Raw genomic sequence first — 16,449 nt, 5'->3', positions numbered from 1 at the left:
TGAGGCTGGAATCAATGCCTGCATTAATGCGATGAACTTTTCTCCTCCAGTTAAAGTTTTACTTCCCTGGAGGAGACCAGTGCAAAGATTAGTGGTCTTACACTCATCTTTTTTTTTTTTTTTTGCCTCTGTAGAAAGCACATTTTATGTCCATGTGCAGCCTGGCTGACTGAGAGCATCACCCACCTTGGCTGCTGACCCATCAGGGACTTATCTGAAAGGTAGTGGCATTAATCAGCATTAATCACCTTCTGGACTGGTTCAGACTTTGGCATGTGAGCTACGAATGCCCTCCGCTCCTCTCACTGACAACACCAAGGACAGCAAACCCGCGCGAGACCAGCTCAGACCAGCTTCTGCAGATGTGCAAAGTTCATCGCTACAGAGGGAGCCGAGCCAAAGGGCTGAGGTGTTTGGCAGCATCAGTAGGATTTGACAGCACTAGGAATATCTGACAGCACAGCAATTGGTGCCTGTGTGATTTATGGGCCTCTAGAGACCTGCGTAAATCTGTATTTATGTATGTTTGGCTGTGTACCTTATGGACACACATAAATATATCTTAAAGCAGGTGCCAAGTGCTACCGAAATAAAACACTCTTAGTCATTTTCTAGCTTCTTTGCTACACACGCTGGAAAGGTTTCTTATTGTAGGAGATTCATAACGTAGCACATAAACCCCTCGCAGAAGCCAAGAAAGGTGTTGGACATCTTGAAAGAGGCTGCAGCGTGTTCCCAAGTCCCTGGCATGTCATCCTGCAGGCCGGGCAGCTGAGGGACAGCCCCGACCAGCCTTGCAGCTGGATCACTTGAATTTCCCAGCTCCACTCGATGTCCTTGCGGGTCTCACGGTGTTTGGTTTGAGCCCCAAATAGAGGGATTGGTAGTGGCTGCTCTGTGCTGAGTAGCGGCCAAATAACGCACGGAAGGCTTGGGTTTCTCATTAACTCCAGAGGTGATATAGTCCCATCTCTCAGAGCACCAGCCAGTTTTCCTGCCTCCATCCCTGCCCTGCTGTCCCTCCTTCCCTGCCCAAGGTCCCACCTCACCCCATAGCCTGGGACAGTGACGGCTCCGGGGAGGACAGCGGAGGAGCTGCAGGATGGACAAGAAAAGCAAAATGCAAGCAGAGAAGGTAACTGTGGCTTGGTGGTGGTTTTGGACTAGAATTTCTGTGTGAGACCAGCACTGAGCAATGGCATTTATTGCTTGCCAAGGCCAAAACTCACCAAAAAAAAAAAATCCCCTCCCCTCATGAATTGCTCTTTGGTGTCTGTATATTGAGTACAGGGGCAAAGCGGTCACGGGATTATCTTTTATTTTCAAGAGCTCCATCAGCTCACCAGATAATTTTAATGGTGATGGTGGGAAATAATAATTGAAACAACACTGCTGAAAAGCACCATTTTGCCTGTTTTTTTTCCTGGTTGTTCTGCTTCTGCCTACGGGATGGGGATGGGGCAGCTGCACCCCCCGGGAGCACCGGGGCGAGGACGGGAGTGCAGCGGGGAGACCCCCAGCCCCAGCACCGGCTGCTGAGGGCCTGGTCCTACCCACCCTCAGCAGCTTCCCCTTCTCCTTGGGAGCCAGCCAGAGTGCCTGGGACAGGGCTGGGGCACAGCCCCCCAGGTTTGGGCAGGTCTAGGCCAGCAAGGTGAGGTGTGCTTCCTCCCCCAGCACCTGACAGGAACGTTGGTCCTCTCCGTCTTCACTGCGGTGTTGGGCTTCTTCCAGTACGGCTACAGCCTGGGTGTCATTAACGCCCCCCAGAAGGTAAGCTGAGCCCCCCCAAGCCAAGGGACGGGGGCTTCAGGGCAGCCAGGGCTGGTTTGTCCCTTGCAGAAGCCCTCAGGAGGGCTCTGTCCCTTCCCCAGGCACGCTCTCCCGCTGTACAAAGCCCCCGTGATAAGGCAGCGGGCTGAGACAACAGTGAGGACCCCTCCCACTGCCACCCCCCGTGAAAGGAATGGGGCTCTGCATGCCGTGGTGCCATCCCCAGCATGGTCCCTGTGCCCAGACCGAGGGATGGCACCTCTCTGTGGGTGCCAAACCCAGACACAGTGCTCACTCTGTCCCCAGGAGGTGGTGTGGGACATGGGGGGATGCTCCACACCTGCCCGCATGGTCTCCTGCCGCTTAGGGGGTCTGGGTGCTGGGGAGCTGTGAAGGACCCCAAGATTTCACCCCTGCAGAGCCTGAGATGAAAAGCTTTTCCTGGGGCAGAAAAAAAAGAAAAAGACAAAACACCAAACCGTGTGTTGTGGGTTGTTACAGATCTGAGCTGACGGCGTTTTTCCTCCTGGCCCACTGCAGGTGATAGAAGCTCACTATGGGCGTGTGCTGGGCATTGCCCCCCCAGACAGACGTGCCACCAACGCCTCCACGGAGGGCGGCACAGGGCCCTGGGGTGGCCCCGAGGGCACACTCGCACCCCCGGCCAGCAGCAGCGGGGACCTGGCTGCCACGCACGTCCTCACCATGTACTGGTCCCTCTCGGTCTCCGTGTTCGCCATCGGCGGCATGGTCTCCTCCTTCACCGTCGGCTGGATCGGCGACCGCCTGGGGAGGTGAGGGGACCCTGTGTGCTGGGTCTAACCTGCCACAGCCCCAGTCTTTTTGCTTGATTTCTCCCCTAGAACCCTTTCCTTCCCGTAGAAATACAATTTGTGTTATTTTCCACTGTTTAATGAAAAAAAAAAAAAAACAACAAAAACCCAAACCTGCAAAATACTGACCCAACCATCACAGAGGTCTGGCTTATTAAAATCCTCAGCTAGGAATCTGATGTCTTATTGCAACTCTTAGCACTTCAGACAAGCAGCTGGTGAGCAGCCTTGATTAACTTCTGAGAGTCACAGACAGTTTTGGGTTGGAAGGAGCCATTCAATTCCCCCCTTTCTTTCCATGGCAGAAGGGCACCCAAACTGTGTTGGAACAGGCTGTATAATCTACGTTTGGCTGCTCTGATGGCAATCCCTGCCCGATACTTTTCAGCGCCTCAGGTCATTAGTTTGTCCCCGTTAGTGCTGACTGAGCCACTGAGCAGCTCCGAGCGCGTATCATGACGGCCGCTTTGGCTGCGAGGTGCCCGAACTGCTGCTGCCTTGCAGGGTGAAAGCCATGCTGGTGGTGAACGTGCTCTCCATCGCCGGGAACCTCCTCATGGGGCTGGCGAAATTCGGGCCATCCCACGTGCTCATCATTGCCGGGAGAGCCGTCACGGGGCTGTACTGTGGTAAGTCCAGGCAGGGTCGAGCGCTGCAAAGCAGCCTGGTGCTGGGTGCTGGCTGCTCCAGGGCTGCAGTTAAGACTTTCCTGTATTTTTTCATCTCTTCCTTTTCGCCCCAAAGGAGTCTCACAAGTCGGCGTTTCCCTCTTCTCCTTGTCTCTGTCCTTCTCGATCCTAGGTCCTTCCCAGAAGTATTTGGGTTGGCTCTATGATGAAATGGGTTTATTTTGTGTGGCCCAGAAAGGAGTGTGTCCCTACTCTGCATTTCAAGGCTCGATCTCTGTGGTGGCTGTTGTGACAGAATGTTACTAGCCGTGCTGTTTAGCAGGTTCCCTAGGCAACAGTCCTATCTAGCAGATAGTGCAGGAGAACTGTACATGGTGAAGATAAGATCCTAGTCAAATAATATGGAATTGCATTAGAATTAGCTTAGAAATAACAGCTCATTATCACTGTTACTGGTGTGCAAATACAACACTCTGCTCTGAAGGTACAAGGCAAGTTTTAAGAAAAGTCTTTGTTTTGTGATAACTTCTCCCAGAGAATGACCCCTACTCCATGTCCCTGTGTGTGTTTTCAAGTGTAAAGGCTTCCCAGCCCAGGGCTCTGAATCTGGGGTTAGCCCAGGAGCTTTGCAGGGGTTAGGTGGTTCCCAGCCAGGCACCACCTGATCAGGCAAGGGGTTTGGGATGCAACATGCAGGCTCCATCCTCCTTTCCCGTTTGGGAAGCAGTTTCTCCTGGTTACTGAGCTGTGGTCCAGAAGGGGTGAGACCTGTGTGTGCTTGGCACAGGGCTCTCCTCCGGACTCGTGCCCATGTACGTCAGCGAGGTCTCTCCCACCGCCCTTCGGGGAGCTCTGGGGACGTTGCACCAGCTTGCCATCGTCACGGGTATCCTCATCAGCCAGGTAAGAAGGCAGGCACAGGAGTCCGGAGAGGGTATTTCAGAGATGAGGGATCTCCCAGTGACAGGCTGCAGTGCTGCTCACCGTTCCTACCCAAAACTGAAGGACAGCACAAAGCAATCTGCTCTAACACGGTTAAGCCCCTACCTTGAGTCAGAGGAGTCTTGACAAAGATGACTTGTCATGAAATGAAAAATACTTCTGTGAATAGTTTCACCCCTCTTCTAGGGAGTTTTCATAAGCATCTCATCAGAGGCAGGCTGGAGCGTGAACACAAGATCCTTGATATTCAGGTACTCAAAAATGGCTTCATCCCAGCATCCCCGTCAGCACTGCCCAGCGTGACAGATGGGCACATAAATGTGCTGAGAACCAACACATCCAGAAAAACTTCATGTAACCACAAAGTTTGTTGAATGCGATTCAGCCAAAAGCTCATGCTGTGCTGCAGCCCCGGGGCTCAGGCTGTGCTGGTTAGTGGCTGGGCAGCTGGGGCAACCTGAGCTGCGTTCACCTCCACCCAGGCTCTGCCCCTTGTAAATGTGCATCATAACTAAAGAAATCAAATTGTTAGGACTGAGAACTGGTATTTGCTTCTAGCTTTGCTCCAGGTTGTCACTCCAAAATGCCACAGCGGTCAATCGTTCTCTTTTTCTAGGGTGCAAAATAAGCCTTTCACACATGCCTCAATCATTCCAGGTCCTTGGACTGGACTTTCTCCTGGGCAACGATGAGATGTGGCCCCTGCTCCTCGGTCTGTCTGGTGTGGCTGCCCTCCTGCAGTTCTTCCTGCTCCTACTCTGTCCCGAGAGCCCCCGATACCTTTACATCAAACTGGGGAAGGTGGAAGAAGCTAAAAAAAGTGAGACACATTCTGGGCTTGCGTGGAGTTGTTCTTACACTAGACCTAGTGTTAAACACAGGAGGGAATACCCGGCTGAGGGCTCACACGTGTAACTGGGTACTGTTGCTCCAACCCATGCAGCACACTTGCAGGTGGGAATTTGGAGGCTTGCATACAGTGCCTGACTAACGCACTCTTGCTTCTGTGTCACTGCGAGTGGCGTGAGCCTTAGCATCTTACTCCATTCCATCAGAGAGGTCGCACTGAGCAGATGCCACTCCCCAAAACCCATTCAGTTGGAAGGTATTTCAACCAGGAGCAAAAATGGCATCTTCTGGCGGGACAGCTGATCTCTGTCCTCACTGCTACTTGCAACTACACAGCAAATCCACCGTGGTTACTGCAACCACTTATACATCTTCCAGTGTATCCATCTTCCATCCTCCTTAGCTGGATCCAGCTGTCTCTGCAAGAAGGAAGAGCACTCAATGGTAGGACTCAGCTGAAACTGAGCTAAGAAACCCTGAGCTGCTGACGTATAAATTAGCTCTGGACCAGAAGCTATTTAGACACATTTGCATGAGACTATTAAGCATTGCTGAGGGACAGGGCTTGAGCCTGGTGTCTCAGAGCTTTCGCAGAATTAATGGGCTGCTGCTCCTTGCCAAGCAGACACACTTTTGGAGCTTCATGGGCCACAGGAGTCTTCAGAGCAGGAGGACACCAGTGTCCATGTGGTTGGCTTGCGCTGTGTTTTGGCTAAAGAGATTCTTGTCCTTACTCTATCCCTTCTTGAAAACAAAATTATGATTTTTTTTTTTCCCCCTAAGGTTTGAAAAGGCTCAGAGGAAACTGTGACCCAATGAAAGAGATTGCTGAGATGGAAAAGGAGAAGCAAGAAGCTGCAAGTGAGAAGAAAGTCTCCATAAGGCAGCTTTTCACCTCTTCAAAGTACAGGCAAGCTGTCATCGTGGCGCTGATGGTGCAGATATCTCAGCAGTTCTCAGGAATCAATGCGGTGAGTCGCCCAGAGGTGTCTGCCTTTAGAGACAGCCACGTTGAGCATGCAAAGGCAGTGCTGGCTCCATCCAAGCCAAGTAGGGGTGAAGAGAAGGTTTGCCCATGACTGCATTAGGCTCCTCAGCCACCACCGTCAGTGTTGAAGGTAGGCCTCCCCACTGAGCTGGGCAGCGGGAGGGCAGGAGGGGAGAAGGGTAGGAGGGAGTTCAGCACGAAGCTCCCATGACTATGGAGCCTCCTTCTCAAAACTGACTGACTCACATTTTTGAAAGTCTGATGACAACTTTACAGAGGTTAGGGCCTCTGTCCCAGCAGCTTTCAAAACTCCACGAGCATTTCCACATCACAAGGTGGAGCAGGACTCAGGGAAGCCCAGCTGCATGGGGCTGAGCACCCCACGGAGCCCAGCTGCCCCAGCTCGGGGCTGTGCTCAGCCCCATCCACCAGCCACGGGGTCAGATGCTCTACCTCCTGCCCTTAACTTCCCCCAGGCAGCAATCACCTTACTCTTGGAGAGAAGGGAGAAATTTGAGTCATTCCAATGTAGTGAGAAAGTTTTAAAATTCGTGTAAAACTCTGTCATATTGAAGTATTTGTCTCCAGCACTCGGTGCTGGTCATCTGGCTTTCAAGATTAAACACAGGACTACGTGGAAGAAAATAGCTTTAAATGTGCAAACATGGTAGCTCAGGAGGGGAATTTCAATGGGATTTTTAACTCTCTGAGGCTGCTTTGGAAGTTTCAGCTTTAATTACTAGAACAAGCTATTAGAAGTTGAAAACCAAATCATAATTCAATTACTTCACATCTCAGCCAAGCAAGTGCAACTCTTCCCTCAAGAGAACAAAAAGTTTCACCAGCTCTGTTGCCTAATCCTTCATCCTAATGTATTTTGATAGATCTTTTACTACTCCACAAACATTTTCGAGAGAGCTGGAGTTGGCCAACCAGTTTACGCAACCATTGGCGTTGGAGTGGTGAACACAGTATTCACTGTTATCTCCGTGAGTAAATACTTCTGCTCCCCAGACTACAAAACCACGTAAGCTACAGTGCGGTTTGGAAATGTGATTTTATCCTGGAGCCGGGGCTGGGATTTGTGGCTTTGTAGGGCTGACCCTACACACCTTACAGGCAAAACCATTCCCTGGGTAAGTCTCGTTTGGAAAAGCACAGGCAGCTCACCATTTCCCCCCCAAATAAAAGATGAGACTTGTCGAGACTGGAGTCCTGCAGGTGCTGTGCCCCTCAGGGAGCTGGCAGGGGGTTGGGGTTGGGAAGCCAGTAGCTCCCAGTCTCCTAGGAGCTGTTACCTTTCCGATTGTTTTCTGTGTGTACACAGCACCTGCACGAGTGATACCCAAAGGCTATTCCCCATCGTAAAAGTAATCTATCCCCTACCCCAATCCCATCCATGCAGCAATAAAAGGATGGGTCTGTGCTCCCAGCCTTTCCCTTTCTTTGTGTCTCTCCTCAGAGTATTAACACAATTCCTATCAGCAGGCAATTATTTTCTTAATGTGGTCATTAATAGATCAGGAAATGCCAAGTCCATTTCCCTCACATCTCCCCAGATTTAGGGAGCAAAGGACTTCTACCCACCGTGACCCAGGACTAGCTGCAAGGTAGAAATACACAGCTCCAAGAGATCTTAGTCTCACATGTATGAGATAAGAGGTCTTTGGGTGAACCTGCTTTAGATTAAGTCCATCACAGGTCCTGTGAAGAGGAGAAGACATGGTATTTATTCCAAAATGAGGCACGGAGGTGTGCGGCTGGAAGAGGTCTTGCTCCAGGTTGGAGAGCCTCCTGCAGTTCCGTCTCCACCCGGGGAGCTGTGGAACTTCAGGCCTGGGCCATTTGCTCTCTGCTTCTTTTTGGCCATGAGCACTTAAAAATTCCCTGTACTTGTCAATAAATGACAGACCCCGATCAAAAGGCAGAAGCACCGACGGTTGGGTGGACCTTGGCAAGGGGAGAAGGCAGCACGGAGGCTCAGCCTCTGCAGCTGGATGAACTGCCTCCAGCAAAAGAGATGGATGCATAAATCTCTTGCTGCAGTGGCAGGAAAGGTTGAGCTGGTGGCCAAAGGTGTCCTTTTGAGCAGAAGAGGAAGGAGCAGGCAGCCTCAGAGGCTGGTGCACAGTATATTAGGGGAGGCCAAGATGCACTGTCCTCTGGAGATACCTACATCCCCCTGTTGGGTGAAGAGATGGGTACAGACTTAAGTGTCAAAAATTGGGTGAGATGACTAGAGTCCACCAAGCGGAGTTGATGAGGAGCAAGCTAAGCTTCATGGCTACCAGGAAAGCAGAAGCAAAAGGAGTCTGGGAGGAACCTGAGGAAAACTCCTGACTCCAGCTGCTATACAACTATCCCTGCCCTAGGGCAGGCAAGTTGCAGGGGCCCATGGTGTGACTCAAATCACTCTACATTTTGAAGGCTGCTTCCAAACCAATGAAGACCTGGTAAGCTGGATCTTCCTGGGTGGGGGGAAAAAAACAACTCCATAGTCAGCAATACATGTGTAGGAGCAGTGGGAAGTCCCGAGAGATTAGAAATGCATGAGCTCTGAGTACATGTGGTTTTGCCTTGCCCTCGGCAGGGTGGCTGCTCAGTCTGACTCCCTGACAGCCACCAGCAGAGCTTCTGACATGTGGAAACCAGCACAGGAATCTCTACCAGGGGAGTTAAAAGAGTGGGAGTGCGGTGTGGTAGCTCATAGCTAATGGACCTGATGGAACCTCCTGAGAGCAGTGGTGCTGGAGACTGAGCTGCTGCACGTGTTTCTGCAGGTCTTTCTGGTGGAGAAGGCGGGCAGGAGGTCCCTGTTCCTGGCTGGTTTGATGGGCATGTTAATAAGCGCTGTGGCCATGACAGTTGGACTTGTGCTCCTGGTAAGGACTTCTCTCCATTTTTTTTCTCCATGGTTTGCAAATCGCTCTTTAAAGTGAATGTTTTGCATTTTCATCTCAAAGAAGTTTAGAAAGCGTTTGTTCTTGAAAGGGATAGTTCAAAGTGGCCATAGCTGGAGCCATATCCAGTTACAGCAGTGCCCGAGCACATTGTGCTCTTTGGTCCCTGAGATATCCCAGTGCTGCTGAAAAGGTCGTTGTGTCCCTTGTCCCCTCCCTGAGCCCACTGACAACCTCAACCCCTTAGAGAGCAAATGCCCTATTCCCCTGGAATAATCCCATGCCTGCTAAGAAATCCCAGGGGGTATCTCCACATGCAAGCAGTGTGTGCTCTAAACCCTCAAACTGCATCTCCCTGGCTTGGTGTAGGGATGCTAGGCTAGCCAAAAAGAGAGAACTGATTCCTTCTGACACCCGGGAGAGGCGTCAGGCTATGAGACATGGGCAGATGATGGAGCTGGTCCACATCAAAGTCAGTCCAAACCATTGGTGCAAGCCCATGTCAGGATGTACAACCAAATAAGGGGTGGCTTCTTTTACTGAACACCATAGTCATTAAAGACAACACCATTTTGGCTCTTCCTTGCCACGCTGCAGGCAAGGAGAGGGTTCAAAGGGACAGCTGAGCTGAGAGCTGTGAGCTCCAACAACCTTCTGCAAGTGGCCATGCTGGCACCATGTGCCCAGCCAGCACCTGGCACAAGAGTTTAGAGCTTTAATTATTCAGATCCAGTCCCCACTTGTCTGAATAGAAAGAAATTTCAGAAAAAAAAAAAAAAAAGAAGCCTAATGAAAGTAATTAGTGATCACTGCTGAGAGTCGTGCTGGGACTGTAACCCTGAGCGCACTCTCCTGCAGAGCCAGTTTGCCTGGATGAGCTACGTCAGCATGGTCGCGATCTTCCTCTTCGTCATCTTCTTCGAAGTGGGGCCGGGGCCCATCCCCTGGTTCATCGTGGCCGAGCTGTTCAGCCAAGGCCCGCGGCCCCCCGCCATCGCCGTCGCCGGCTTCTGCAACTGGGCCTGCAACTTTATCGTGGGGATGTGCTTCCAGTACATAGCGGTAAGAAAGCCCTCTCCAACGGGACGAACAAACGACTGGCACGGCCCCACCGCTGGGCAGCCCCGTGGGAGCCCAAGCCCCGCTGGGCACCTCCTCCAGGCAGGGTAGGAAGGGGAGGCCATCCCTGCGGTGCTGACGGTGGTGTCCCCTCTTCTCTCTCCTCTCACGGCAGGATCTGTGTGGGCCGTACGTGTTTGCCATCTTCGCGGCTCTGCTTCTGCTCTTCTTTCTGTTTGCGTACTTCAAAGTCCCGGAGACAAAAGGGAAGTCTTTTGAGGAGATTGCAGCCGTGTTCCGCCGCAAGAAGCTCCCAGCCAAAGCCATGACCGAGCTGGAAGACCTGCGGGGCAGGGAGGAAGCATAGACATCCCCACACACCCAGAAAGGAGGGACTGAGCACGGGCCTCCTTCGGGCACCACGTGAAGAACGCTGGGCAAAAGTCTCATTTCACAAAAACTTTGCAGCTGGCGGGCCAGGAGGACCCCTCCATCAGATGCCTTCTGGCAGCTGCATCTCCCACCTCTGAGCTGCAGGTGCTAACCTGGTGTTTGACTCTGAAATACTCGGGACAACTGGGCTGCGGGAAGAGCCACGGAACGGGCGGGAAGACTGTGTTACAAGCGTGTCTGCACGGCCCACGGGAAGAGCTCAGTGGGACGATGATCTTACTGGTTGTTGGCAAAGCAGTACACTGAGCAGGGCCACCGCCCAGCTGGAAGGAAGGAAAGAGCGGCTGGCTGGTGCTGTAGCTTCGTGTTTTGACCGTTTTTGTCCTACGCTTGCTGCTTCCTCCTGCTGAGTGACCTGACGCCTTCAGAAACCAACGGCCGGTGCAGTTGTGCCACCAGCACACAGCACTGATCACCCGCAGTGCAGAGCAAGTCAGGCTCGGCAAGCTCCTCCTTGCTCCTCTCTGTGCAGAGGGAGAAGGTGGATCCCACCCGCATCGGTCGTGATAGAATCTCTTCTATCCGTGCATTATGGAAATGCTATCCCTTCTTGGACGGATTTCTCAAGTCATAATATTTTTTAGGAGAATCTTAGAAACTCTGGCTGGGCTGATGAGCGTATTTTTTGCTTTTGTTTCAACCAGACTACTTACCTCCTTTCCTCTCAGGAAGCCTCTCCTTCCTCCTTGTCCCTGCTGCAGCACAAGACACAGCATACCACTGACCACACAGTGGGCCTGGGCACTCCTGGCCCCCAGGATGGGAGGGTCCAGTCCTGCTGCCATCCCTCCCACGGTGTGAGCATCTTCAGGTCACCTCCCCTTGCCCCTCCCCACTCTCCGTGTCTGCCTTCCCTTGCTTTTGTACAATGCTTAGACCCACAGGCTCCAGCTTCAGCCGAGGCCTCGGGCTGTCTGCACCCTAACAATTAATGACAACCCAACAGGGAAATGGGTTGCAGGGTTAACTGGAAGGTGCCCCACTGATCTGACTCCCACTTGGCACCATTTACAGGTTTGCTGGCTGGATGTGCTCCAGCCAAGACAATGTGCAAGCAGGAGGCCGTGTTGCTTCTATAGCCTTGTTTGTGCTTGTTTTGCTTCTCTGTGAGACACTTTTATGTGACAAAATCATACTGCAAGGATTTTCCTTCCCTTTTGGGGGGATATGGTGGAATCATTGTAAAGCCTGAGCTCTGTTTGCTTGACTTTTAAGATTTGTACGTTCCTTGTTGTGATGCCAGGTTACTTTCTAGAAACTTTCTCAGGATAGAAAACAATTATTTATTTAGAGGTGAAGCACCAGCATTGCTTGGTCACTGCGAGCTCATTGTGACTGCCAGCAAAGCATTTACCATAATGGAACAGAGGGTGAAACACAGAGAAAAGCATGAGAATAGGTGGGCCAAGGAGGATGGTAGGCTGCTGCTGTGGGTTTGTTTGTAGGGAAGGTTCATGGTCCTTTCTATGTGTCTGATTTTCTATCTTTTGTAGACTTTAGTCTCTAGGTATTAAGACCCTAAAGCAAATTCTGGTCTCTTCCAAGTGATTGGAAGTGTAGCCACAATGTGCACCGGGACAAGCGTCTGGCTCCAGTGGGTGCACTGAGGCACTGAGATTGCACCAAAGGCTTCCCTGGAGTGACTGCTGGGATTTAACTGGAGGGAACTGGGTCAGTGCTGTCATGTGCTACAGCAGTGGGGGAGCTGGGACTGGCACAGGGCATGCAGGGTGTGTGGGAAACAGGGTGCACAGAGGAGAGCAGCAGAGCTGGGGCACAGGCTCTGGGTGGAACCGTCAGTCTGCGTGCTGCAAACAGGTCTCCCAGGTGAGACTGCCTGCGACAGGCTCAGAAGCTCTCCATGGTGCCTACTGCAGTTAGTTAAATGTTATAATGGATTGTCTGAATGTAAAGAAAGGAAAGAAAAAGGGATGGCTTCTTGCTTTCAGCAATGTTTTCTATGTCTGTTACATAAAGGTGACAATGAACAACATCTCTGGAACGCGTTGGATTGTGCTGTTTCTTCCTTTTTCACTCTGTACATCTCAGACACTTGTCCAAGCCCAGATAGGAGGTATTGTCCTGGAAGGACGTGTTTGCTTCATGGGTGGTAGCGGCTGTGCAAGCCCTCAGCTAAAGCCCATTGAAATGGATGGTCCAGCAGTGAGACCGTGGGGTTGGGAGGCAGCCCTGGAGCTGGTGGGAGCTGGCTCTGCGTTGGGATGAACCCTCACTGGAGGTGTGCCAGTGTCCAACCCCAGCACCCACCTGTAAAAGCCCACTGTGAAACACACCTCTGCTTCCATGGACACTGGTGCTGCTTAAAACTTGGTGCTGGGGTCTCTCCAGGCACGATGGGCATTTGGGGACAGAAGGGGGGTTCAAAGTGGCTTTACCCCTACCCTGAGGGCAGAGCCAGGCTGGACTCCCTCTGGGAATGGGAGTATGGGAGAGCAGAGGCAGGGTGGTGGAGAGGGTGCTGGCACTGGGGTCCTGGACATTCCCACTCAGTCCTTGTGAGCCACCTGGCCCATTCGAACAGGACTGCTCCAGCCCAAGCCAAACAATGGTCATAAAGGTGGTTTAACGTGAGCAAAGCTGTCCAAAACTGCTTCACTAATCTTCTGCTGAGCTTCATTCTAATGCCCGAGGGCATCGATCAGTGACACTGTCAGTAACTCAGCAGTGAGGGGTCATTTATTTAGCACCAGGGAGCAGCCAGTCTTTGTTTGCCGGTCTGTCACCAGGTGAGTGATGACAGAAAGCCTGACCCAGTTAGTGCAGTGCAGCACGCACCTGGCTTTTACAGAGCCCAGGGCACCCGTGTTACCCACAGCTACACCCCTGATGATCTGCCTGGGGGCCAGAGGCACTTCAGTAAAACGGCTCTGTAAAAACAGTTGTCAGCCGAAAGCCATTGACAGCGTGTCTGTTTAATCAGGCTTTCTTTCCTCATTCCACCCCACACCTCTGTGAAGCTTTTGGCTGAGCTATAGCAAAGACCACGTAGATTGAAGCAGGAGTCTCAGAGCTGGCAGACGTCACAGGCCAATAATTAGGTTTTTCCCCAGTCTGATGCCAGCACTCTGTGAATCCTACGGGCTAATGAAATGTACTCAGTGCTCAGTTGCTGCTGTCTCAGGTTGTGCTTCCTTGCAGGGAAGTCAATCTTCTCCTTCCAGGCTGGGACCTCCCCTCAGGGACCCTCTCTGACCCTCTTGGGCCACAACTGGACAACATGCCTCCGTGCGTTTTCCTCTCAACATTTCATTTATTTGTGTATCTCCCCCGAGACGATGCTCTGCTCACCCCAGCATGTTTCAAACCATCCTGCTCAGCGGGGCAGGCTGCAGCCAGGGCCAGGAGGGGCAGAGCTGGGTGTTGCTGAAGGCTGCGGCAAGCCCTGTCCTCACCAGGGCTGGGGTAGGAAGGATTAAGCTGATAGGCTGGGCTGAGCTACCACCAGCTCACTTTTACCGTGCATGAGGATGCAGGAAGGGGTCATACGAGTTTGTAAATCTGCAGATATGTTTACTTTGTCTTGTTCCATCAGGCTGGTAATTCGGACTGTACACTTTGTCTGTCCTCACCAGCTCAGACTTGTTCTTGAGACTCAGCTTGTTGGTGTTTTTATCTCTCGGCGTAACAGTTTTACTAACTTGCTAATCATTAAGAAAATTTAAAAGACTGAGTCATACTTATTAGCTAAATGGTCATTGCACTTTAGTTAACACGGGAAACGTGTTCTCATCCTGTGGTTAGCTGATAATGCAACATAATTAATAATCCCTGAGAAAGCATCTTGTCAGCAAGAGCTTTGACAGTGTTTTCCCAGTGAGCCGAGATGACAGCCATTAAGACTTTTCTGTTGTGTCAGATAAATGGCTAACGATAGCCAGTTTCCCACTCTCCAGGCATAATTTTAAAATTAGTTTGACTTCCCTAATCCAATAAACTCGGGACATTTGGCCCCATTAACACTTCCCACACTCATTTATCACAGATTTTTCTGCCTCACTTCAACCTGTTGTTCATCACTAAGAAATGCTGCCCTTCAGCTCCCAGGTCAAACAGCTGATGGAGGTGAAGCTGAACCAAGTGCTACATAAGCAGAGGCCAAGCCTTTGAGGCATGATCTGTTTCCTGAGGTGCTCAGTGTCCTCCTCTTTCACCGAAACCTGTTGGAAGCTGAGGAATTACAAGGCTGAGGGATTACATCAAGTTTGGATCCAGTAGCACATGAGATTTAATTCAAGGTAACTGAGCCTGTGCTCAAGTGCTTCACTAAATCCTTAAAGCAACACTGGCATGAGAGCATGAGGCTCTTCATGCTACACAGAGAGACTGTATGTAGGAGCTCAGAGGGTCTGCTGAGCATGGCACTGTCTTACGGAGATGGGGATCGTCAGTCCCCAGCCTCTCATATCTGCCTGCTTGAGGCTGCGCCCAGAAGCCAGTGTGAACCCTCACCCTCAACAGTCAGGACATGTTGGTGGGATCCCATGTAAGACACCTCAGCAGTTGAAACAGGGATGCTTGCTCAAGTTGAAATAGGGTTGTTTACACTGCTTTGGTCATGACCTGTTACTTCTAATCTTGTGACCTGAACCAAGTCCTGCTGAGTGAGCTTCCTTCTACTTTCCTGTGGTGCTCACCCGGCACTGAAGGAAGCAAGGTTGGCCCAACTGCTCACTGCTGCTCTTGTGGAAGATCCACCCAATTTATCATCTGAAACTTGAGAAAACAAATTATCAGTAGTTCTTCACCCCAGCCTGCTCCAGTTTAGGTTCAGACCAGTTGGTAGATTGCAAAGTATTTTATTAGAATTAAGAAAAGCCCTAGGGCATGTGCAACCAGTCACAGACTTAAAGATAAACACAGACTGCACATGTAAAAACACTTAACAGAATGTCCCAGACTCTGCTTATCAACCAACAGAGAAGAAAAATGGGCAGTTCCCCAGGATAAAGTGTGTAATCTCTAGAGTGGGCTGGGTGAGGCAGCATCCACCAAAACCGCAGTAACAGAAGAGAGCCCCTGTCTCAGCCTGCTGGGGCATTATAAAGGGTCCCCGTGTAAATGAAAGCCCGACCTGTCTCCTTGGGTACACACTGTACAATTTGGAGTGGGATCTATGTAGCCGAGGATGGGGCCACAGGCAAACAGATCACGCAGATTGACATGAATTAAATAAAAGGCCCCACAATGGACCATTTTAGAACGTGATGTTTAATGTGACTCCTATAACAGCCCCATTAGGACATGGGTGGCAAACTCAGGATCTCGGGGGAGAAAGCGCATGGTGCCGACGGCAGAAGCCAGCGCTGATGGCGCTGCTACTAAATTTCCACGTTTCTCTGTTTGTCTGGTGTTTACAGGTGATGCGCAGGTCGCCCCGCAGAGCTGGGCCCCGTCCATCCAGCAGCTCCATGGAACAGACATCACATGAATTCAAACAGCTGAAGGCATCTCAGTGTCCGCCTAGGTGAGTTCTAACACCGATGACCACTGGTGGTCCATCTGGCTGGCGTCGTGGCGGTGTGCGTCGCCACGTGTTCTCCTCGAGCAGCGCGTGGGGTGGGTGCCGGGGGCTAATGAGGGCTGCGCTGGCCTTGCCAGGGTGGTGGAGGGCACGAAGCCATCCCAGTCTCATGTCCCTCAAGGAAAACAAGCTTTCACCAGGGCTTCTTGGCAGCTCCAGGCCCTTTTGACTGATTGCTGGGCAGCTGCCAAACGGTTCCTGGTTCTGATTATTCTGAAAGGGGAAAAAGCGAAGTGGACAATGGAGGTTTGTGTTGACAGTTAAGCACACCTCACAAGGAACCCCAGAATGGCAGGCTGGGAGGGACCTCAGGGTTCACCAGGTCCAACCCATCTCGGGAAATGCATGGTCTAGAGGAGATGTCTGGAAGGGACAAGGGAAGCCTCATCCCGTCAAGCTTTGAAGCTGATTCCTTCTGCAGTTGACTAGGAAAACTTTCTCCACAGAAAGGGTTGTCAAGCCCCGCCCCAGGCTGCCCGGG

General features: G+C 51.6%; 1 protein-coding gene across 1 annotated transcript; it reads left to right on the top strand.

The window, feature by feature from the left end:
- The first annotated feature begins 1,102 nt into the window (after positions 1–1,102).
- On the top strand, positions 1,103–10,340 carry SLC2A2 (solute carrier family 2 (facilitated glucose transporter), member 2). Its single transcript, XM_008941501.1, has 11 exons — positions 1,103–1,135; positions 1,678–1,773; positions 2,314–2,567; positions 3,111–3,235; positions 4,023–4,138; positions 4,835–4,997; positions 5,810–5,997; positions 6,899–7,003; positions 8,795–8,896; positions 9,773–9,976; positions 10,149–10,340. Exons 1-11 carry the CDS (start codon positions 1,103–1,105, stop codon positions 10,338–10,340), a joined length of 1,578 nt encoding a protein of 525 aa, XP_008939749.1.
- The last annotated feature ends 6,109 nt before the right edge of the window (positions 10,341–16,449 follow it).

Source organism: Merops nubicus, unplaced genomic scaffold (genome assembly GCF_000691845.1).
Source record: "Merops nubicus isolate BGI_N331 unplaced genomic scaffold, ASM69184v1 scaffold37975, whole genome shotgun sequence".
Taxonomy (NCBI): domain Eukaryota; kingdom Metazoa; phylum Chordata; class Aves; order Coraciiformes; family Meropidae; genus Merops; species Merops nubicus.
Note: the sequence above shows the minus strand (reverse complement) of the source record. Positions and strands in the feature narration are given on the sequence as shown.

Excerpts from the sequence above, each read along its gene's own strand:
- SLC2A2 (XM_008941501.1), top strand. The coding sequence starts at position 1,103 with ATGGACAAGAAAAGCAAAATGCAAGCAGAGAAG. Across the intron at positions 5,998-6,898 it reads AGTTCTCAGGAATCAATGCG|ATCTTTTACTACTCCACAAA; the intron begins GTGAGTCGCCCA and ends GTATTTTGATAG. Across the intron at positions 8,897-9,772 it reads CAGTTGGACTTGTGCTCCTG|AGCCAGTTTGCCTGGATGAG; the intron begins GTAAGGACTTCT and ends ACTCTCCTGCAG.